The sequence below is a fragment of the Triticum aestivum genome, chromosome 2D, assembly GCF_018294505.1.
Source record: "Triticum aestivum cultivar Chinese Spring chromosome 2D, IWGSC CS RefSeq v2.1, whole genome shotgun sequence".
Lineage (NCBI taxonomy): Eukaryota > Viridiplantae > Streptophyta > Magnoliopsida > Poales > Poaceae > Triticum > Triticum aestivum.
Window position 1 is genome coordinate 342,718,381 of NC_057799.1, and position 23,210 is coordinate 342,741,590.

A 23,210-nucleotide genomic window follows, 5' to 3' on the forward strand; every position below is an offset into this window, starting at 1 on the left:
TTACTCTGTTCCATTATAAAAAATATGTTAAAATATACTTTCATCTATATAGGGTTTAATGCGTTTTTTGAGGCTAATTTTGACCAAATGTTAGAGCAATAATATATGACATGCAAGTTACATAAAGCATATTGTTAAATTCGTATGTGAAAGCAGCTTTTAATTATATAATTTTTACATTATACATCTTTGTACTTCTATTAATCTTATCAATAGTTAAAGATGGTCATAAAAAATACATTAGATCTTATATAGATGAAAGAAGGGAGTATAAAAATCAAATAAACATTATACGAGTTAGGCGTAGACCGATTGACAGAGCTAGTCCATGCCTTCACTCCAGCTACCCGATCACGATTCTCATCTTATTATTTTGTTATTTTCTGGGAGTCTTGATCATGACAAAACAAACATTCTTTATAACAATTTATATATGCGTGGGGTGCATGGCAATTTAAAACAAACATAGAAAATTACAGTGTTTCTCAACTAAACCCGCCATCCTCGCGTCAACTAAAGTTGACATAAAAATGTTTGATTTGCCATGGGTAAATCTTGAACATTTGGGATTTATCATTTTCGTACTCTTTTTAGAAAATCAGAGTCACTTTTCTGGTCATGTTATTAAGAACAAAACCGGTGTACAACATGCTACGGATGTTCAGGTTTAGCAAAACGGTAAATAACAGAGAGCTAAAGCAAAAGGCAGAGCACTGCTTGCAAGCACGCAAAAGATTCGAAGTGTAGTGAAGATAAAATCATACTCCCTCCATAAACAAATATAAGATGTTTTAGATATTTCAATATAAGCTACATACGAATTGAAATGAATGAACAAACACATTAAAATGCATCTATATACATCTGAATCAGAAAAAATTTAGAAGGACTTATATTTGTTAACGGAGGGAGTACTACATATTGCAAAGAACGACGTCGACGCGAGGAGAGAGAAGAAAACAGGAAGCTCTCAACTCCTTGTCCGCCGCTACGGGAAGTGGTGACTAACAATCAGATTCAATGATTGATGCTGGGCTAGGAAGGCTTGCTTCCATGAGATCTTCTCGCTTCTTGGTGGTGAATTAGCTCATCTCCATCTCCTAAGATGTGAGACAATGAATGGTCATCCACATGAGAGATAACTCCCCAGTTCATCTAACTGGTTCATGATATTGACCTTTCTCAACCACCTTGTAGAGGCAGGGGTGCTCTCAGCATTATTGTTAAGTGAGAGCATGAACACTCCATTTGCTCTTTCTTCCGGAGGGCAAAAAATCACCCAAGTTCTAACCGTTTTCGCTTTTCAGGATTCTTCACCAAATCCGTTTGATGTCCATCCCGAAGACATTGTAAAAGACATGCTATTCCTATGTTTTCAGATACTTCATACCAAACAGTGACATAGTTAGAACTAGGTGCTTTTTTATTGGCTGTCCAAAACACGGCAATAGATTCAAAGACCTATTGAAACTTCACAGAAACTAGAGATAATTGGCCTAACATTGGAGGCAACCACATAGTCAAAAGCTAAATGCTGAATGGACTGTAATTTTAGCAACATGCCTTTTCTTCAAGTTATCTTTTGTACCTTGTTGTGAGCTAATAACCAGAGAAAGATATGTGCCCTCAAGGGGGTATCCAAACCTTCCAAACAGGTTGTACTCCTCTGAAATTAATTATACCGTATAAGGAACGACTAGCATAATGGCCCTTATTCTCTAGCTGCCCGGACCCGGGGCGTTCTACATGCCCTCTCCGGTGTTTTTAATCCGAGGCAGCGATTTGATATGTAGATCATGACGACCAACCTCTTTTGATCTATATTGAGTTATTGACTGAATTCTTGATTATTGCTTCTATAAGTTCATGAGTTTCAACAAGTTTGCTATGCTAAAACGGGGTTAAAGACTTCAACACCCTATGGACTTAGATGTAATTTTTATTTTTTGTATTTTTTAATGATAGGTAATACTCCCTCCGTTCTTAAATATAAGTCTGTTTAGACATTTCAAATGGACTACAACATACGGATGCATATAGACATATTTTAGAGTGTAGATTCACTCATTTTACTCCGTACGTAGTCACTTATTGAAATCTCTAAAAAGACTTGTATTTGGAAACGGAGGGAGTATTTAGTATATGACCCTCTTAACCGGCGAAAATCCACTAGGAGGGGTTGACATTAGCTAATGTTTAGATAGCAGTTTTAGTTATACGAGGGGTGACAGTTTCTTCAGATAAGAGCGTTTTCCTTCTAAAATTGTCACCATTTAGTTTCACATCACAACTAAAACCATCAGGGCAAACCAACCTGTGGTTGGATGGTTAGAGGGACAGTGGTATCTTAGCCCACTAGGGTTCAAGTCCTGGTGCTTGCATTATTCCTGGATTTATTTCAGGATTTCCGGCGATGCGTTTTCAGTGGAAGGAGACGTTCCCATCGACGACGAGGCGCCTACGGTGACTTCGTAAATCTCAAGATGATATGCCGGCTCAGTCTCTCGGAGATGCTCATAGGGGTAGGGTGTGCGTGTGTGTTCATAGGGTGAGTGTATGCGCGTGTGTATGAGCGCTTGCGTCTGTACTGATGTTCCAAAAAAAAAACTAAAACCATCAGGAAAGTGCGTAAGCTTGCCGCCCCCAACAAATGGCCAGATGACATTACCGTTAATATGGCCAGTTTGCACGGTGAAGGAATGAGACGGTCAGCTGGAGGTGAAAAACTACCTTCTCTGGCTGTCCCACACTGATGCCGCCATTCCACCAACCTCAGAAGTCAGAACATCTCATACCCTCGCACGAACAATAAAAAGCTTCGAGAACGCCTAGCTGCTCCCCATTTACGTCAGAGCCACACCAAAACTACTACTATCCGGAAACACCCAGACCAGCGGGGAGCACTACCTTGACGATCATGGCGACCGCTCCTGCTACGGTGGTGCCGCGCCTGAAGCTGGGCTCCCAGGGTATGGAGGTCTCGGCGCAGGGCCTCGGCTGCATGGGTATGTCCGCCTTCTACGGCCCGCCCAAGCCCGAGCCAGACATGGTCGCGCTCATCCACCACGCCGTCGACGCCGGCGTCACCCTGCTCGACTCCTCCGACATCTACGGGCCGCACACCAGCGAGATCCTGCTCAGCAAGGTCGGTTATGTGCTGCAATCATGCTCAGATCTTTGATTTATGAACGCGCACTAAAGGCGCTCGATGTAATGCTCTGCTCGTGACAGGCGCTGCTGGGGGGCGTGAGGGAGAGGGTAGAGCTGGCCACCAAGTTCGGCATCTCGTTCGCCGACGGCAAGCGGGAGGTTCGCGGGGATCCGGCCTACGTGCGGGCGGCGTGCGAGGGCAGCCTCAAGCGGCTCGGCGTCAGCTGCATTGACCTTTACTACCAGCACCGCGTCGACACCAGGGTGCCTATCGAGGTCACGGTGAGTCTCATGTCCCCAACTATTTTTTTGGTTTGTTTGTTTTTTTGTAGTGACTTTTAAATTTGTTGTGGTTTTAGTTATGGATACGTACATACAATTGGAGAGTGGGGACTGCTGGTGAGAGAACTCAATTTTTTCTTAGAACAGAGAGTGGGTTGGTGGAGGCTGGTTCACCGGATGGTTGGTGTCTTACGGTTGTCCTTTAGGGCAACTCCACTCCAACGCCGATCACCAAACCTCCCCTAAACGTTCGGGCTGGCTTGTCCGGACATTTTGCCATTCAATGGTGTCCCTTAAACGCCCGTGGACGCGTTCGGACGTCCGAATTCCCACAAACCGGTACCAAACCCAGGGAAGGTTTGCGGGCGTATGGACTCGTGCTACGTTTGCGTCAGACTACACGACCCCGCCCAAACCCTTCCAGCACCTTCTGCTCCAGAAACCTCGCCGCACATCCATGCCGCTCAGCACGGATGCAGAGCGGATGCGACTGGACGTCCGCCTACCCGAATTGATGGGCAGACGGACGTGACCGAAGGGTTGAATGTGCCGGCGTTCACATCGACGTGGCAACCGAGAAACCTACTTCGGCCGCTGCGTCGCATTGAAGTGGCATCGGTCTGCCTGCCCTGCTATTTAAGCAGGCTGGCGTGCCGACCAACCCCATCTCCTCTCCTCTCGTCACACCGCCACCTCACCTGTCCTCTCCTCTCCTCCACACACCGCGATGAGCAAGTCCGGCAGTGACTGGTTCTTGGCGCCGGCCGGTGGATCCGATGGAGTGAGATCCGGATCGTGGCGCTGCCGTCCTCCACCGCTTTGTCGGTGAAGGAGGAAGTCGTGCTCTCGTTTGTGTTTTTGGAGTGGTTTTTATATTTGTTGTGGTTATAGTTATGAATACGTACATACAAGTGGAGAGTGTAGATTGGAAGTGAGAGAAGTCAAATTTCTTAGAACAGAGAGATGGTTGGTGGAGGCTGGTTCACCGGACGGTTGGTGTCTTATGGCTGTCCTTTATCTGTACACACAACTGTCGGACTGGTCCTTTTGTTCTCACTTTATTATGTTGTTATATGATGTAAGCCATGCCTTTGTTTTTTTATGTTGGCAACTAAATTTACTTGCCACCTTATTAGGTTGGAGAACTCAAGAAGCTTGTTGAAGAAGGAAAAATAAAATACATCGGATTATCTGAAGCATCTGCATCAACAATCAGGAGGGCTCATGCTATTCATCCTATCACTGCAGTTCAGATGGAGTGGTCACTGTGGTCAAGAGATGTCGAAGAAGACATAATTCCAACTTGCAGGTATTATACAAAAACCAGGGATCCAGGGCATTTTGTTTGTTGAAAAGTCGGGCGCTTTATTTATCATAATCATTTTACTTGTAAATTTCAGAGAACTTGGAATTGGAATTGTTGCTTACAGCCCACTTGGTAGAGGATTCTTCTCAAAAGGAGCAAAATTGGTTGACTCACTATCAGACCAGGACTTCCGCAAGGTGACTTCCCATGACATTGTGGCTGCAACTTAGAGCATCTCCAGCCGTTCGGCCCCCAGGGGCCTGAAATAGCGCCGCTTGGGGGCGAACCGGCGATAAAATCGGCTTGGGGGCGGCCGGTTTCCCAGCCGCCGCCCCAGACACCGGTTTTTTAAAACCGAACTCGGCCGAAATTCGTCCAAACACAGCAGAACTTCGGCCAAACTAGGCGATTTCATTGATATTTGTACAAAAACTAACAAACATAATTTAAAACAACTAAATCGACAACTAAAACTACTACTGCGCCGCCGCCGCCGCCGTTCTGTGGGCCGCCGCCGTCCCTGCTGCAGCCCTGACCAGCGTCGCCGATGCGTGGGGGGTTGGACGGCCCGGGCGCCTCCTCGTCGTTGTCGTCGAGGACGACGACGCCGCCCTCCTCATGGCCGCGGCGCCGAGCGTAGATCTCCTCGAGGGCGCGGCGTTGGCGCGCCATCTCCTAGCAGACATAGTCCTCCCGCGCCCATCTGAGGGCGGTCTCGTCGTTGGCGGCCATGTCCTCATGCTCCTTCACAGGGAGCAGCCCCGGCTCGGTCTTCGGCCGGACGAGACGGGACGAGGGAAGGGAGGGGCGACCGCCGCCCTCGTTGATGACCAGGGCGCCGCCGCGGGTGCGGAGCCGGAGCGGCGTCTCCTGTGGCTCCGGCTTGACGGGGCGGAGTGCCGGCGATCCGGAGGACAGGGACCCCGACGACGAGGAGGTCGCCGTCTCCATTCGTCGCGGCGTCCAGGAGCTGCCGCAGCGGCGAGAGAAGGAGGGGGCCACCGGGTACTCCAAGCGCGGCGTGTTGCCGGACTCGATGTACTCGAGGACGGCTTCGAGGGTACGGCCGGGGACGCCCCACCATTGGCGCCTCCCGTCGGAGTTGAGGCGGCCGCGGGGCTCGACGCCGTTGGTGGAGGCGAGCTGCTCCTCGTGGCGGCGTTCGAAGTACGCCGTCCATAGCGTGTTGCTGTCGGGGGCGTACGTCGGCTGGTTCCGCGTCTCCGCCGGCAGCGACGACCGGATGCGGGCGATCTCGGCCCGCCGTTCAGCTCCGGTGGGTGCCGGAGGCACCGGGACGCCGCTGGCGCTGGGCCTCCAGGCGCCCGACACTCGCATGTCCGGCGGGGCCGGGTAGTCGGCCTCGTAGAGGAGGCGCGCCTCGTCCTCGTGCAGGTGGCAGCGGCCGTAGTTGTTGGCCGCCGCACCGTCGCCTGGGTAGCGCTCAGCCATGCTCGTCGGAGTGGGAGAGAGGAGAGATAAGCGTCGGGCGGTGAGAGGTCGAGAGGGGAGAGGGTTCTGTGGCGATCGAGTGTGAGCTCATCGGTGAGGGAAGGGTGGCTTTTATAGCTGGGTGTGGGCGGCGAGAGGACGGCCGGCGTGTGTACGCGTGGCGGGAGCTGGCGGGACGCGCGTCGCCGCGCGCCTTCACTGCGCCGCCCGTGAGGCATCAATGGAGGCTGACCGGTGCGGCAGCACGACAGCCTTCGCATTGATTCCCGCGGGAACCGAGTTGATGAGGACGACAATGGCGCCGAGTCGCTGACTTGGCAGGCCCGCCAGTTTTCGCGCCAAAAACGTTTCCCCCGGCGCCCCCAGCGCGCCGGGTTCGGCCTGGGTCCGCCGGCGCCAAATTCGGCCCTAACCGGCGAAAAATGGGCTTCTGGGGGCGCGTCTGGGCCGATTTTTCGGCGCCGGCGATAAAAAAGGGCCCGGGGGGGGGGGGGCTTGTTGGGGGCGCGTTTGGAGATGCTCTTAGTTCTTCATTGTCATCAGATTTCTAAATGTGCAATGATCCAAATATTATGCTTATGCATGATGGGAATGATCCTCATTCCCTTGATCCTATGGAAACTTTTTTAAAGCATTGCCTTGCAAAAAGTAGTTGTTTTGGACATATGTCTAGTCAAACACCAAAACTTGTGGTACTGATATCTTATTCGATAAATTGTCGATGTACCACTACAAAGGTAATTATTAATGTATCACTTCAAACACGGTAATTCCTATGGTGCCATTGCAAAGATGTCAAAGTTCAAATGGAGCACTTCTGTGGTTGAAAATTTTGAAAATAAATTCTTGGGTGTATATTATTAGATGAATAGCAAATCTTGTCGCTGTGTTTTGTATTGATCTCATGCACAAGGAGTTCATCCAAAAGTCCGAACTAATGCAGAATGGTGAGCATTATATTTCCACATCCCATCACGCCTAGGCTGCTCCTAGCCTTAGATATGGCATCAATGTAGGCTGCAATTATTTTTATTCAAAAATGTGTTTGTCGAGTCTTGAACTTGCGACCTCTTGGCTCTGATACCATATCTAATTCATGCATCAATCAGTTCATACAAAGTCTGAACTGATGGCGAATGGTTGGCAATATATTTCAACATTTTGTGCCTTATTTCAGCATTTTCCACCTTGGGGGTAGTTTAGGTGTCCCTCAAAATATTGGGTACCAATGATAAATTGATCCTGTTTCACCTCTTTGCAAAGGTACCACAGCAATTACCATGCTTGCATTGATTCACAATCGCATACATTTGCAAGGGTACATTGACCAAATGTTTCTGGATTGGATACATGTGTTAGACCTGCACCTGCTTTGTGTGGCATGTCCTGCATGTATGCATGGTACTCTATCATCACGGTCTATTATCTACTCTCTTTAAGGTTACCTCATGTAATCCATTTACTCTAGTTATTCGTGATCAATGAAATGCAATGGTGTGTGGCAAGTGTTAGTAGTCTACTACATGGTATTACAGTGTGTCCGCTCTTGTACTCTGTCACTCCGATGATTGCTCTTTTGTTCCCTGCTCCTTAGCACTTCTGCCTCCCTATCTGTCATCTTCCCCGGGGGCAGTAGCTGTTACTCTATTGCCGGCTTTGCGTTGTGCCGAAAGTTTTGGTAACTGGCCGATATTTTTGGTTATTGGTCAGTTACCGGCCTTACTGGTGTGCCCCGGTAAATGGTCATACCAGAGAGGGGGGGAATTACCATTTTGACTGTTCATGCAAATTCGAAAAAAATTGTCAACTAGCATTTGAACTTGTAAAGCTACTGGTAACAAAGTATATTATAATAAAAATGCTGCGAGGACCATATTATTGTCTAAAATCACAGTTTTTTTGTGAACTGGCATGAGTGTACATACAAGACTTGTCCATTTCTCCTATAAAACTGAAGTGGAACTTGTACTACCAGTTTGATCTTTTACTGATAACTTTATACTTCTACAGAATTTACCTAGATTTCAACCAGAGAGTCTCGAGAAGAATGCCCAGATATTTGAGCGTGTTGATGCGATGGCCACAAGGAAAGGATGCACACCATCACAACTTGCCTTGGCTTGGGTTCACCATCAGGGAAGCGATGTTTGCCCCATACCTGGGACAACAAAAATTGAAAATTTCAACCAAAATATGGGAGCATTAGCTGTGAGGCTCACACCAGAGGAAATGGCTGAACTCGAGTCTTACGCGGCTGCAGGTGATGTCCAGGGTGACAGGTACCCTCCAATGGCTAGTACTTGGAGGGAGTCTGAGACCCCTCCATTGTCATCTTGGAAAGCTGAGTAGACAGTTTCATCTCTTCAACAACTACAGTGTTTACTTTTGGTGAGAAGGTAAAAGCAGGGTACAGTTGAACCCAGGATTTCGTTTTCCATTTCTGCAGATGCATGTATATGAGCTGAGCTGTGACGTGTGTATGTTATGCTTGGTTACCGATTTACTCCTGCTTAAAACAATGTCATTGCTACCAAGGCTTCTGTATTGTATTGACCAACAAAATACAAGTGATGTGTGATATTAATATGTCGGCAGAACGAATAATCCTGTTTAAATTATGTAATTAAACCGTTGGCAGAGTATGTGCAGTGGTGCAGAGACCAACAGTGGTTACCATAGATAGTTCAGCCTTTACATGCCCAAACAATCCAGTTTGGAAGATAGGAGCGAAGACTGCCTTTTTTGGGCTTCCAGAATAAGCTGCCTCCTACCAGCTTATTCTAGAATAAACTAAGTAGAGGGCAGCTTATTCTGAAAGCCACCAAAAGAACTGGCCCTAGCTTGGTTCTGGAGCAATGTAAAAGTACTCCTTCTCTTATCTAAACGCTATTATATATTTTTACGAAGGAAGTACTTCTTGTGGACGTTTATCATCTTGACTGGAGAATCACCCTTGACGTGTTTGATTGCGTGCATCAACCCCTCACGCCCTCCCTCGACCACTTGTAGTGTGGCGGCAACGTATTCTGCAACCTCTCCATCAACAGCGGAGATGGCGACTCTATTCTCTTCTTCAGTGAAGGCGGTGTTAATAAGTACAGCCAAAAACACTAGGATGGCTACGCAGCGACATCTGCGGCGCACAGCCCTTCGCGATTCGCACCAGGATAGTGCTAGTTAGAGTATAGTGGGGTATTGGAGTTCTGTTTGCAACGTATATGAAGCTGAAAGCTGATAGTACGTTCTGACACAAGGCACTGTATCATGCGACTTTTGGCTCGAACATGCAGGATCACGGACCATGCAACTTTTGGGTGTAGAAGACCGGTACGCATTCTCGGAGATCGTGCAGGTGGGTGCATGAATGCCAGCGACTGGATCCGGCCATTTCCTGAACACGGCGTCGCCCGTAGAAGGACCGCCACCGCTCAAACAACTCAAACAAGTTGAATCACTTCGTGCTCGGGGACGAGGAGCAGATTCCCAGATCTGCCGGTAAGCAATACAGCTCCCTTAGAGCAACTCTAACGGGGCGACCCAAACGGACGCGCGCTTTGTTCGCTTTTTGTCCGTTTGGATCGGCCAGGCGGACGTGCGCGTTCGTATTTTAAAATGGGCCGGCTTGACCGCCCAACGGGGAGGCCGATCCAAATGTACCGCCGTGAAAAAAAAAGTTACACGAAATAAACATAAATAAACATAATTAAACATAAAGTGGCCGGTCAAACGCCCGTCAAAGTCCACCTAAATCTAATAAACATTAAATAAAACATTAATAAAAGTCTGCGCCTGCCTGCTGCCGCCCGGCACGCTGCCCTAGACGTCGTTGGCCTTGCTCTTGCCCTTGCCGTCGACGCCGCCGTCGTCGGTGAGGTCGATGAAGACCGGAGCAGGGCCAGCCCACCCGAACGCCGCCTGGTACGCTGCCAGGGCAGCCTCCTCCGGCGTCTGCTGGGGCGGCGGCATTGCGGCAAGCCGCGCGCGCTCCTCCTTCTCCTCGAGCCGGAGCGCCTCCGCGTCGCGTTGGAGCATGGCGTCGTAGCGCATCTGCTCCTCGCCGTCGGCCTGCTCCTGGCGGAGCCAGTGCTCCTTCCATCGCTCGAGGTGGGCCGCCTCCTCCTCCGGCGTCGCGGCGAAGTGGACGGGAGGCGCGCTCACCCACTCACGGTACTGGCCCGTCCACGAGTAGGCCTCCTCCGGCCAAGTGGGTGGAGGCGGGGAGCGCTTACGCGTCGGCTCCGGCTCCGGCTTGGGCTGGACAGGCGGCGACGGTGGCGGTGGTGGCACGAAGAGCGGGGTGTGGACAGAGCCCCCCGCTGCCGACAGGGCAAGGGCTTGCTCCAGCCCATCCCAGTGCGCATCCTCCTCGAGGCGGCTAGCCTCCAGTGCGTGCTGCAGGGCCTCCTCGAGGGCGGCTTGGTACTCCGCCTCCGCCTCCATGTCCTCCGGCTCTACCTGCGGGGCGGCGGTGGGAACGGTGGCGGGACGACGTCGACACCCGAGCGCCATTGCTCCTCGTGTTCGAGGGCGAACCAAGCCTCCCAGTTGGCGGAGTCGGCGGCGTACTCTGGCAGCCGATGCTACTCCGGCGTGAGCTGCGCGCGGCACCTGCGCACCTCGTCGTCGTGCGCCCGCTGGGTATGAGGAACGGCCGGCACCGGGATCCGCTGCGGATCCAGATGCCAACGGTGCGGCAGCGTTACATCGGGGTACGGCAATGGCTGCCTGTACTCCCAGTGCCACCGCGCTTGGTGCACCGGGATGTGCAGGCACCGGCGACCAAGGCGGAAACGCGTCGCCGCCGGAGGAGGAGGAGGGGGAAGGGGAGCACGGGAGGACGAGGCGCCGGGGGTGCCCTTGTCCTTGCCCTTGCCATTGCTGCTGCCGAAGAGGCCCATGGCTAGGGTTTGCGGTCGCCGGCGAGGAAGCAAAGGGAGTAGTGGGGGGGGGGGGCAGATGTGGACGGGAGAAGTGGATGAGGCCGACCCCGCCGCACGCGTGGTTAAAAAAGGACGCTTCCACTGGCTGACGCGTGGGCCCGCTGTCGGTGGTCGTCATAAATAAGACGACCGGTGGCGGTTGGGTGGCCGCCAGGTGGGGACGCGGCAGACGGCGAGGAGACGCGCGGCGCGTCCGCTTCGCGTCCGCGCCGACGCATTCCAGGCGCAATTTTGGGCCGAAAATGGGTCGGCGCGGACGCCAGGCGGACACGATTTGAGTTTCGGTCGGCGCGTTGGGCCTCCACTTTTGTCCGCGCCGACCCAAACGGACGCCGGCGGACAAAATGGGTCGCCCCATTGGACTTGCTCTTAGCAGCGAACGGCGGGGAACCAATCTGACATCCGAACACCATTGAAAAAGAACAAGAGGAAACTGGGAGGAGACGAAGAAGGGATTCACTCACCCGTCAGCCATGGCGGCTGCCGCCTCCTCTCCATACGCCGGAACAAGCTCCATTCGGGACCTTGTATCCGTGTCTCAAGTCAGAACCGGTGTGTGGGGACGGATGTGCAGGCATGCCGCATGCACATAAGAGCAAGTATAATAGAGCTGAGTCAGCAGGCTATAAGGAATAAACTAGTGTATTTCTGCTTAGTTGGAGGAAAGAGAAGAGGAGAGAGAAGGTAAGCGGGCTCTTCGTGAAGAGCCAGCTCTATCACGTGCTCCTAGGCACTTTGTGAGAATGAAATGTGGGCCACATAATAAAAAATAGTACACTCTTTTAATCTACTACTGTACATGTTGGCTATAAGATGGGCTGTAGATGACATGGCACTGACTTATAGCCAGCAGCTGGCTATACTATTAACCATGCTCTAAGGTACGCGCCACCCTCCTAGTGTGGCAAAGAGAGAGACGACTTTTCGTGCACCATCTCTCACCTTTATACTTTTTGTGGACCATCCTCCTCTGCCAAGACAGGCACCCTGTACGCCCTGTCCCTGCATTTTATCTTGTAACTTGATTAAATGCTGGACCACCAATGCATATGCGCGACCAATGCATATGCACAGATCACCGTGATAAAAGCGTGTGGTTGGATTGCAGTGTTCAAATGCCGCTGCGTTCAGGACATCCACTCCCCTCAAGAAAAATGTATAAGAGCAACTCCAATGGGGCGACCCATTTCGTACGCCCGCGTCCGTTTGGGTCGGCGCGAGCAAAAGTGGTGGCCAAATGCGCCGACCCAAACCCAAATCACGTTCGCTTCGCGTCCGCGCCGACGCATTTGCGGCCCAAATTTGCGCCTCAAATGCGTCGGCGCGGACGCCGAACGGACGCCACGCACGCCTTCTCGCTGTTCGCTGCGTCCCCATTTGGCGGCCGTCCAACTACCCGCTGCCCACGCGGTCAGCTTAGTTTATGACCACGGGCCCACGCGTCAGCGACGGCAGTCACCCTTTTTTACGCCGATCATGCGGCGGGGCCGTCCTCATCCAAACTCGCCGTCCACATCTAGGCAAGCTCGCTCCCCCGTCGCCGGCAAACCCTAGCCAACCCCTAGCCAAATGGGGCTCTTCTCCGGCGCCGGCAGCAACAGCAAGGCCAAGGGCAAGGCCCCCGCCGTCCCTTTCCCCTCGGAGTTCCTACCGCCTTCGCCGGCGCCGGCTCGCCGGCAGATGGTGCGCGTGAACGTTCCAGTGCACCAGGCGGAGTGGCACTGGCAGCACCGCGTGCCTCTGCTGTACCCCGACGTCACCCTGCCGCACGACTGGCATCTGAATCCAGAGAGGATCCCAGTGCCGGCGGTGCTGCGGTCGGCTAGGGCGCACGCGGAGGAGGTGCGACGCTGGCGGGCGCTGCTGACGCCGGAGCAGCGCCGCGACGCCACCTACGCCACCGACTCGCCGAACTGGAAGAGGTGGTTCGCCTTCGAGCACGAGGAGGCGAGGCAACGCGGCATGAGCGAGGTCGACCGCAGCGTGTCGCCGCCCCCGCTCGTTGTCCGCGAGGAGAGGCGGTGGAGGACGCCTACCAGGCGGCCCTTGCGGCGGTCTACCGCGAGAGCGAGGAGGACGAGCGGCGTAGGGTGGAGGCGGTGGAGGAAGAGGAGGCTCGCTACGAGGCGGCCATGGTGCAGGCCCTTGCCCTCTTCGTGGCCGGTGATTGCGTGGTGCCGCCGGTGGCCCCGCCGTCCCCTCCCCGACGCCGCGTCAAGGCCGACCCGGAGCCCATCGAGCGCTACTCCTGGACGGGAGTGCTGCGCGAGTGGGTGTCCGCGCCACCGGTTTGGATGGGGGCGTTCCCGGCGCAGGAGCAGGCGTACCTCGAGATGTGGCGCCAGCGCCGGCTGGCCGAGGAGCACCGTCGCGGCGAGTACGAGGAGATGCTCAAGCGCGACCTCGAGGAGGAGGCGCACAAGGCTGAGGAGGAGGCACGCCAGGCCGCGGCTGCACAGGCGGCCGCACAGCCCCCCGTGCCGGCACTGCCCGCGCCGGAACAACCCCTCGCGCCCGCACTGCCCGCGCCAGAACAGCTGCCCGCGGCCTACATCGCCGCCGCCTGGAACATGACGTTCCCCTCGGCCGGCCCTACGCCGACGCTCATCGACCTCACCGACCCTGAGGACGACGACGATGACGACGCCTAGGGCAGCGCGCCGCCTCGTAGTTTAGTTTTTTAGTTTTATTTAATGCTAATGTGGACGCGTGGACTCTCATCGGCCTTCCTGGCCGGCTTTAATGTTTACTTAAGTTGTTTTTATTTTAAATATGCATGCACAATTTTTTTGTCGGCACCGTCAAAATGGGTCAGGCGAGCGTTGGGCGCATACGCCGACCCAAACGCGGAAGCGGACGTCCGTGTCCGCCTGGCCGACCCAAACGGACAAAAAGCGAACGAAATCGCCGTCTGTTTGGGTCGGCCCGTTGGAGTTGCTCTAAAGGGTGGGGGGGGGGGGTCATTACACACGCAGTATAGATACGCTCGCGTCGCCGCATGGGCCGCCCACTGTACACCCTTCTGGTACGACCAGAAAAAAATACCGCGCTCGCCCAGCCGCCGCCCCAGGCGAAACCCTATTGGCCATTGTCGTTCCTGCCGCCGCCTTCATCTCCGGCGGTCTTTGGTCGACGAGGAAATATTGTCACCAGCGTTGTCGCCCTCACGCCTTGGCCGCCGCCTACCCCGAATCTTCACGCGTCGCTCCGGCCAACAAGAACATGACTGTCGTCGCCCACACGCGTCGTCATCATCATCCCCACACCTTCGTCGTCGCCCTCACGCCTTCATCACCGGTCAACATCAACGCTTCTGTCCTCTCTGACGGCGGCGACGAGGTAGGCAAGCCCTCGTCATCGTGAACGTTTTGTAGGTATTTTATTTGCATTTTTAACTTTACATTATGTTCTCATTGAAATGAGATGAAAATATTTATGTATTAGTTTAGTGAAATCGTGCGACCTACTGTTAAGAAATTGATTGAGGTACTGATTATATTTGCGATGATGTTATGTGGTGTTCGGATTGATCTAAGACTTTATTTAAACATGTATAGATGGAGCAAGAGACCGGTTATGACGGCGATGATTGCGGTAGCGAGGATGGATCCTCGTCATTGAATGTAGACCAACATGCCGAGGAGAACTATATGCGTTTGGATGAATCTTACAGTGGTAATGTAAGTGTCATGAATGTTGACAAAAAAAATGAAATACAAACAACCGCACTGACACTTACATGTATTTCTTTGACCTTCTACATGTAAATGACGATGATGACAATAGGATATGGATATAGATGATTCATATGCTGAAAGCGCTAGCCAGGTAAGTTTAAAGTTAAGCAGGGCAGGGAATGACATAACAACCGCATTAACACTTATATGTCTTATTTTAAATGTGCGCAGATGGATGCGGATGGGGACTACGAGCGGAATATAGTCGAGATGACAGTGACCAAAGCGATGTCGATGCATCTTATGGTGATAGCTCGAGCAAAGTAAGTTTTGAAAATTATCGCCGTCATAACAACTGACTGACATACATGGTTCTATGCCTTTTTTTGCAGGGACATATTATCAGAAAGACTCACTGGACAGGCATTGGAAGGTGATGGCCACGACGTTCAGGTCAAAAGTGGAGGCGTACAATTTCTATAACCAGTACGCGAAGGAACGTGGGTTCAACATTAGGGGGGACTTGCAGAAACGGGGGAAGGGTCCCAAGGGAACTATGCGCTTGAGGAGGTATCTGTGTTCGAGGGATAGAAAACGACATGCCAAAGTTTTGTACCATGGACGGGAGGATCCGTAGGCTCAGACCAGAGAGTCGATGCTTGTGCGAAGCCCATTTAACAGTGAAGCTTGATAAAGAGCGTGCAATTTGGTATGTCAGCAGTTTCAGCAATGATCATAGTCACTTCTTGCTAGACCGGACGAAGTTACGTTTCTCCGGTCTCATAATCAGATCAAGAAATTTCATAGACTTGAGATCTTAGCTATAGCAGGAGTTGGGATCAGAAAACACATTATTTTTGACAACTTCATCAGCAGGTACATGTCGTATGCTAAGACTGGTTTTGGGAGGAGAAAGCTTTATAATATGTGCTACAGAGAGAAGATGAAATTGCTTGCATAGGGTGATGCTAACACTGCCATTGGGATCATGATGACTAGAAAGGACAAGGATCCGGACTTTTTCTTTGAGCACACTGTTGACGCTGAAGGCAGGCTCAAAAACCTATTTTGGTGTGATTCCCAGTCATGCCGGGATTATCTTAACTTCAGTGATGTGACCGTCTTCGACAACACGTACAAGATGAATAGGTATGGAATGCCATTCATACCTTTCGCCGGTCCGAACAATCATCGTCGAACCACGGTGTTCAGTTGTGCTATTGTGTTCGATGAGACGAAAGATATGTATGTTTCGCTGCTTCAGACGCTTGAGAGCTCACTGTTAGAAGAAGCCCAGGTTAGTAATTATTGATGGAGACGCAACCATGATAAGGGCCATCAGGAAGGTCCTTGTGGACGTGTGGCATCGACTTTGTTCGTGGCATATCGAGAAGAACATGCAGAAACACCTTCAGCACAAGTCCCTGGAGGAGTTCATGTTTCTTTACTATTCTACTACATAAAGTTTTTGAGGAGAGATGGGCAGCGTTTACAGCTAAATGGCAGTCAGAGAAAACTAACACATGGTTGCATAGGATGTACATGAAGAAGAGGCTTTGGGTTGCATCATATCTGTCTGGTGGGTTCTTCCTTGGTATGCGGAGTAACCAGAGGAGCGAGAGTCTGAACTCATGCCTTCATATGCATATGGACTCCGGTATGACCATTGTTGACATGGTTGTGCAGTACGAGAGCTCAGCGAAAACAAGGCGTACGACGACTACACGGCCACACAGACACTCCCAGCACCAGTAGTCGATGAGTTAGCACACACTGAGAAAGCCGCTGCCCGTGAGTTCACCGCGGCAAACTTTTACATCTTGCAGCAAGATATGAAGAAGGTAGGGGACTTTGAGGTCCTTGAAAGACTGAGAGGAGCAGACACTCAGAGATTTATAGTGGCATGGAAAAATAATAGGGATCTCAGATTCAAATTGGACTACACGCCGGGCAAATCTGAAGAAACAGTGAAGTGTAGTTGCCAAAGTATGAATCACAAAGGTCTCCCTTGCAAACATATTCTTTACGTTTTGACCCGGCTGGACTTACGTGACATACCTAAATGTTTAGTACTGCAAAGATTTAGCAAAACTGCTAGAGGTGGACTGCCCGTGAAGCGCACTAGTGATAACCCACAAGTATAGGGGATCGCAACAGTTTTCAAGGGTAGAGTATTCAACCCAAATTTACTGATTCGACACAAGGGGAGCCAAAGAATATTCGCGAGTATTAGCAGTTGAGTTGTCAATTCAACCACACCTGGAGAACTAAATATCTATAGCAGAGTGATCAGTAGCACAATAATATGATAGTTTGATAGTAGTGGTAACAACAGCAATAGTAACGGTAACAACAACAATAGCAGTAGCAGTTTTGTAGCGATTGTAGTAGCAGCAGTAGTTGTAACTTAGCAAAGATCAATATATGAAAAGCGTAGGCATTGTATCAATGATGGATAATTGTGTTGGATGACATTCATCATGTAATGGTCACAACCTAGAGCGACACAGAACTAGCTTCAATTCATCAATATAATGTAGGCATGCATTTCGTATATAGTCGTACGTGCTTATGATAAGAACTTGCATGACATCTTTTGTCCTACCCTCCCATGGCAGCGGGGTCCATAAGGAAACTAAGGGATATTAAGGCCTCCTTCTAATAGAGAGCCGGAACAAAGCATTAACACATAGTGAATACATGAACTCCTCAAACTACGGTAATCACCGGAAAGAATCCCAACTATTGTCACTTTGGGGGTATGCGGATAATAACACGTATTAGGTGTGTATAACTTGCAAGATAGGATCAAGAACTCAAATATATTCATGAAAACATAAAGGGTTCAGATATGAAATCGTGGCATTCAGGCCCTAGTGACAAACATTAAGCATAGCAAAGTCATAGCAACATCAATCTCAGAACATAGTGGATACTAGGGATCAAGCCCTAACAAATTGACTCGATTACATGGCAAATCTCAACCAACCCCATCACCGTCCAGCAAGCTTACGAAGGAATTACTCACTCCCGGTGGTGATGAAAAGGGTTGGTGATGATGATGGCGACGAATCCCCCTCTCCGAAACCCCAAACGGACTCCAGATCTGGCCTCCCGATGAAGAATAGGAGGCGGCGGCGGCTCTGTATCGTAAAACGCGATGAAACTTTTTCTCTTATTTTTCTCAGGAAATAGAAATTTATAGGCTTGAGATTAGGGTTAGTGGAGCCACGTGGGCCCCACAAGGTACTTGGGCGCGCCTAGGGGGGTGGTCGTGCCCAAGTGCCTTGTGGGCCACTGGTGGGTTCCCTCCTGTATTTTTTATTTATCCCATAAAAAAATCCAAAAAGTTTTGTCCAATTCCGAGAACTTTTGTTTTTACACAAAAACAACACCATGGTAGTTCTGTCGAAAACAACGTTAGTCTGGGTTAGTTTCATTCAAATCATGCAAATTAGAGTCCAAAACAAGAGCAAAAATGTTTGGAAAAGTAGATACGACGGAGACGTACCAACTCCCCCAAGCTTAACTCATTGCTTGTCCTCAAGCAATTCAGTTATCTTTTGTTCTTGTATCCATATATAAGCTTAAATAGTACCCAAGTTTTCAGCAAAGATCATGAATTAACCATGCAAAAGATAACTCTTAGAAATTATATTCACTCATATCAATGGCATAATCAACTAGCAAGCAATAATAACATATCTCAAATGCCAACACTTTGTCAAAACAATCATGATATAATATGATAACATGGTATCTCGCTAGCCTTTTTGAGACCGCAAAGCATAAATACAGAACACCTCCAAAGTTCAAGCAATGACTAAACATTGTAATTCATGGTAGAAGAGATCCAGTCATGATGCACACAATATTAATTATACACAATGCATAAGAATGACAATAGTTCTCTCAGGAGTGCTTTAATTGAGAAGGTGATGACTCAACAACAAAAAGTAAAATAACCTAAAAGTAAATAGATAGGCCCTTCTCATAGGGAAGCATGGATTTGTAGAGTTATGAGCTCGAAGCTTAAATCATAGATAAATATAATTTTGAGAGGCATGCCTTTCCTGTCAACGTCACGACCAAGAGTTCTCAATATCTTCCATGCTAAGCATATTATCGGTGGTTCCCAAGCAAAAAGGTAAAGTTTACTCCCCCTCCACCAACAAACACAAGCCATGGCTAGCCAAATCCACGGATGCCCTCAATACCAACAACTTTTTCAGGGAGTTTATTTCAATTTTTTTTCATTTTTATTATAGGACTGGGCATCCCAATTACCAGCCTCTCTCGTGCAATGATGGGTGAATAAACCCCCATCATGAGAATAACCCGCTTAGCATGGAAGATTGTGACGCCCCGATAATTAAGCTACAGTAACCTCACCCTAATGTGCCATGTCATCATGTTTTGCTAAAGCCATTTTGCCACTTGATAAAAACCGAGCTGAATTCAAATTTCAATTAACAAGTCAAATTATTATTTCTTCGAACTGTCAAATAAAAATGTTGGTGGTTTTGCAAATATTCATTAACTAATTATCATGAATAAGCCAATATTATTTGAATTACTAAAATTCCCCTAAACTAATTAAAACTGAGCTGGCAATGATTAATTGATCCATTTCAATTTAGATAAATGTTTAGGCTTTTCCAAAGCTTGTGTGTGGTCTTGATACATTGTCTAGTATTTATGTGTGGAATTTCAAGTGCAACGAAAATCAGTTGGTATTAACTTAAATTGCAAAATAGTGTGGAAAATGGAAACACAAAAAATATGAAAAGGAACAAAACCTACTGCCCAACTGGGCTCTAGTCCATAAGAGCTGGCCCAACCCAGCTAGCGACGCCCTCCTCCTCTCTCCTCCACCCGTCGAACATGATCGAGCGCTGGATGCCGTCCCAGCCGCGCCAGCTCGTCACCCGCGTCGCTACAGACGCGGCGGGGTGGATAAGAACGCCAGCATCGACGCGTTGGATATTGCCTAGATCTTTTTCCCCTCCCCCCGAGGCACGAGCTGTTGCATCTTCTCCCGCCATGGCCGCTTCTGTCATCGTCGCACGCGTAGCCACAGAGCACCCCGCACCAACCCACCGCGTCCACCGGCTCCGTTGTCGACTGCATCGTCATCCACATCAACCTGTTGGAGCCGGGAGCCCCTGCATCAAGCCATGTGACGTCGTCTTCTTCCTCGGCCCCAACGAACTTCGCCATCGATTCCGGCAGCGTCGAGCCCTCCCCGAGCCCACCTTTCTCATCTACATGCTCACTGTGAGCCCCTCTTTCTTTCCCCTCTGCGCCCCCTTGGATTCATGCCGTATCACTGGCGTCCGCTGCTACTTCTTGAGATTGTGTTGGTTTTTCCCTTGAAGAGGAAAGGGTGATGCAACAAAGTAGAGTAAGTATTTCCCTCAGTTTTGAGAACCAAGGTATCAATCCAGTAGGAGACAACACACAAGTCACTGAATACCTGTACAAACAAACACCAACTTGCACCCAGCGCGATAAAGGGGTTGTCAATCCCTTCACAGTTATTTGCAAAGTGAGATCTGATAGAGATAGATAAACGGTAAAGTAAATATTTTTGGTATTTTTGGTTTATAGATTGGAAAGTAAAAGATTGCAAAGAAAGTAAATCGGAAACTAAAATTGTAGATCAGAAATTTATATGATGAAAAATAGAAGATTGTATGATGGAAAATAGACCCGGGGGTTGTAGGTTTCACTAGAGGCTTCACTACCGGAATCAGGATCTTTGTCGTCTGCTAGCTGACGGCAAAGAAGGTCTTTGCCATCAGCTTAAAGAAAGCTGACGACAAAGAAAGAGCTGACGGCAAAGACCATGTTTGTCGTCAGCCAACTCTTTGCCATCTGCTAGCAGACGTCATAGAAGCTTTGTCGTCTGCTAGCAGACGACAAAGAGGGAGGGTGGCCCACTAACGAGAACCACCTAACGTCCACTTTCTTTGCTGTTCGCGAGCGGACGGCAAAGAGAATAGCCAACCTAACGGCCGTTTCCCCTCGGCCCCACCCCACTAGCTACGCTCTTTACTGTCTGCTAGCAGACGGTAAAGAAATTAAACCTAACTAAAAAAATGTCGGCCCCGCGCCCCACCCCTCTCTCGCTCCCTCACCTCACCGCACCATCCCCGTGCCCGCCGCCCCCGACGCCGACCCCCACCGCCCCCGACGCCCCCAACCACCACCGCCCCGACCCCCCACCGTCCCCAACCACCACCGCCCCCAACCCCCCACCGCCCCGGTGCCCCGACGCCCTGCCGCTCAGGCCGCCCGTCGCCGCTCCGCCCCCTGGTGAGGTTTCTTCCCTTTTTTCTGTCTTTTTTTTCTTGCTGTTTTTTGATTTAGGTTAATTAGTTAGTTAGTTGGTTTTTTAGGTTAATTAGTTAGTTGTTTTACCCTATTGTACATAGGTTAATTAGTTAGTTAGTTATTTTTTAGGTTAATTACTTAGTTAGTTTTTTCTGACTATAAACAGTATGGTAAAACCCCACTGCAACTTTTATTAATAATAAAAAGAGCTAAACACTAGAAGTCTGACAGGGCTTGAGATAAGCCCAAGAACAAGAAAAGAAAGAAAGAAGACCTAAAAGGACCAGGAGGAGAAAACATAGAAAAAAGAAGAAGAAGAAAAAAGAAGAAGAAGAAAAAAGAAAACAGAAAAAGAAGAATTAAAGTCTACTGTCTATCCAAGCCCTGAATTGGTGAGCAATTTTTTTGCTTGATTCTATACTCCAGCCACTTGAGTTCCTCGAAAAAGATTGCTTTCCAGCCTTGGAAAGAAGGTTGAATATGCTCAAAAAATTTGTTGTTTTTGGATATCCATATTGCCCAAGATCCCAAAATAATAATTTCCATGAAGAAGGGGACATTAAGTTTTTCTTTCAAGTCTTGATAAGCTTCTAGCACAGACAGGTTTCTTGTTCTGGTTGGGCAAATGAAATCCCAACATTGCTGAGAGAATGGGTAGGTCCAGAACAAATGGTGCAGAGTTTCTTCTTGTTGACAGTTAGGCACAACACAGTTGTAATCATCTAGTGAAAATGTTTTTGTCCTAAGTAGATTTCTTGTGTTGACCCTGTCATGGAGCAGTATCCAAAAAAATACCTTATGCTTTGGTTGACAAGAGCTTTTCCATATCTAGTTAAAGTGTTGTGAAACTTGTTTGTGTCCAATTAGTACCGAGTATGCCTTGGATGATGAAAAGACACCATTGCCCCAGATATAACTCCATGTGTGTGTCATAGTGAAATAATTTGACTGCCTGATCTCTAAACAAAGGTTTTCCATACTGATGAACTCTTCATGTGCTTGAGTGGTCAGTGGAAAATGAAATAGATCTTCAATGTATACCTCATTCACAATCTGATGGACACTGGCCTGAGGATTAATCACAAAATAGAACAAATGTGGGAAATTCCCTCTAATTAAATTGGAATGCCAGAGATCCTCCCAAAATAGAGCACTTTTTCCATCTCCAAGATTGCATCTAGCCATAGCTTTATACTGGTCAATGTCTTAAGTATTTGATAATCTGGTTTTTAATGGTGATTGGGATATCCAAGCAGCACATGAAGAATATGGGTAATGGTGCCAATACTGATTTGACCAATAATAGTTTACCAGCTTGTGTCACAAAAGTAGCAAGCCCTGCTAACCTTTTAGTCACCTTAGTGACCATGGGTTAGTTAGTTAGTTCGTTAGTTAGTTAGTAGGTGGTGTTTTACCCTACTGTACATAGTCAAAAAAGGAGATTTAGGTTAATTAGATTTTAGTTGATTTTAGGTTAGTAGATTTTAGGTCAGTAGATTTTAGTTGATTTTAGGTTAATAGATTTTAGTTGATTTTAGGTTAATAGATTTTAGTTGATTTTAGGTTAGTAGATTTTAGGTTAGTAGATTTTAGTTGATTTTAGGTTAGTAGATTTTAGTTGATTTAGGTTGATTAGTTGAAGAAGAAAAAGAAGACAAGAGGAAGAAGGAAAATAAGGAAAATGAAGAAGAAAAAGAAGACGAGAGGAAGAAGGAAAAGAAGGAAGAAGAAGAAAAAGAAGACGAGAGGAAGAAGGAAAAGAAGGAAGAAGAAGAAAAAGAAGTAGAAGTGGAGATGAAAAAAATAAGTAGAAGTAGAAGATGGAAAAAGAAGTAGGAAAAGTAGAAAAATAGGGTCGCCGAGGGAAAAGAGGGTCGCCGAGTGGTCGAGGGCTTGAGGATCGAGGGGAAAAGGAGTCGAGGGTCTAGGGGTCAAGGATCGAGGTGTCGAGGGGTCAAGGATCGAGGGGAAACAAAGTCGAGGGTCTAGGGGTCGATGATTGAGGTGTCGAGGGGTCGAGGGTCGAGGGTCGAGGGGAAAAGGGGTCGAGGGGTCGAGGATCGAGGG

The 23,210-nt window shown here is 49.1% G+C and overlaps 1 protein-coding gene across 1 annotated transcript; it reads left to right on the plus strand.

Moving 5' to 3' along the window:
• Positions 1-2,788: 2,788 nt before the first annotated feature.
• On the plus strand, positions 2,789-8,791 carry LOC123053062 (probable aldo-keto reductase 2). The gene is made up of 5 exons (XM_044476443.1): positions 2,789-3,145; positions 3,232-3,432; positions 4,569-4,741; positions 4,833-4,935; positions 8,201-8,791. Exons 1-5 carry the CDS (start codon positions 2,918-2,920, stop codon positions 8,537-8,539), a joined length of 1,044 nt encoding a protein of 347 aa, XP_044332378.1. The 5' UTR covers positions 2,789-2,917; the 3' UTR covers positions 8,540-8,791.
• Positions 8,792-23,210: the final 14,419 nt, after the last annotated feature.

Coding starts and splice junctions, on each gene's coding strand:
- LOC123053062 (XM_044476443.1), top strand. CDS start 2,918: ATGGCGACCGCTCCTGCTACGGTGGTGCCGCGCCTGAAGCTGGGCTCC. Junction 3,146..3,231: donor GCGAGATCCTGCTCAGCAAG/GTCGGTTATGTG, acceptor TGCTCGTGACAG/GCGCTGCTGGGGGGCGTGAG. Junction 4,742..4,832: donor GACATAATTCCAACTTGCAG/GTATTATACAAA, acceptor TGTAAATTTCAG/AGAACTTGGAATTGGAATTG.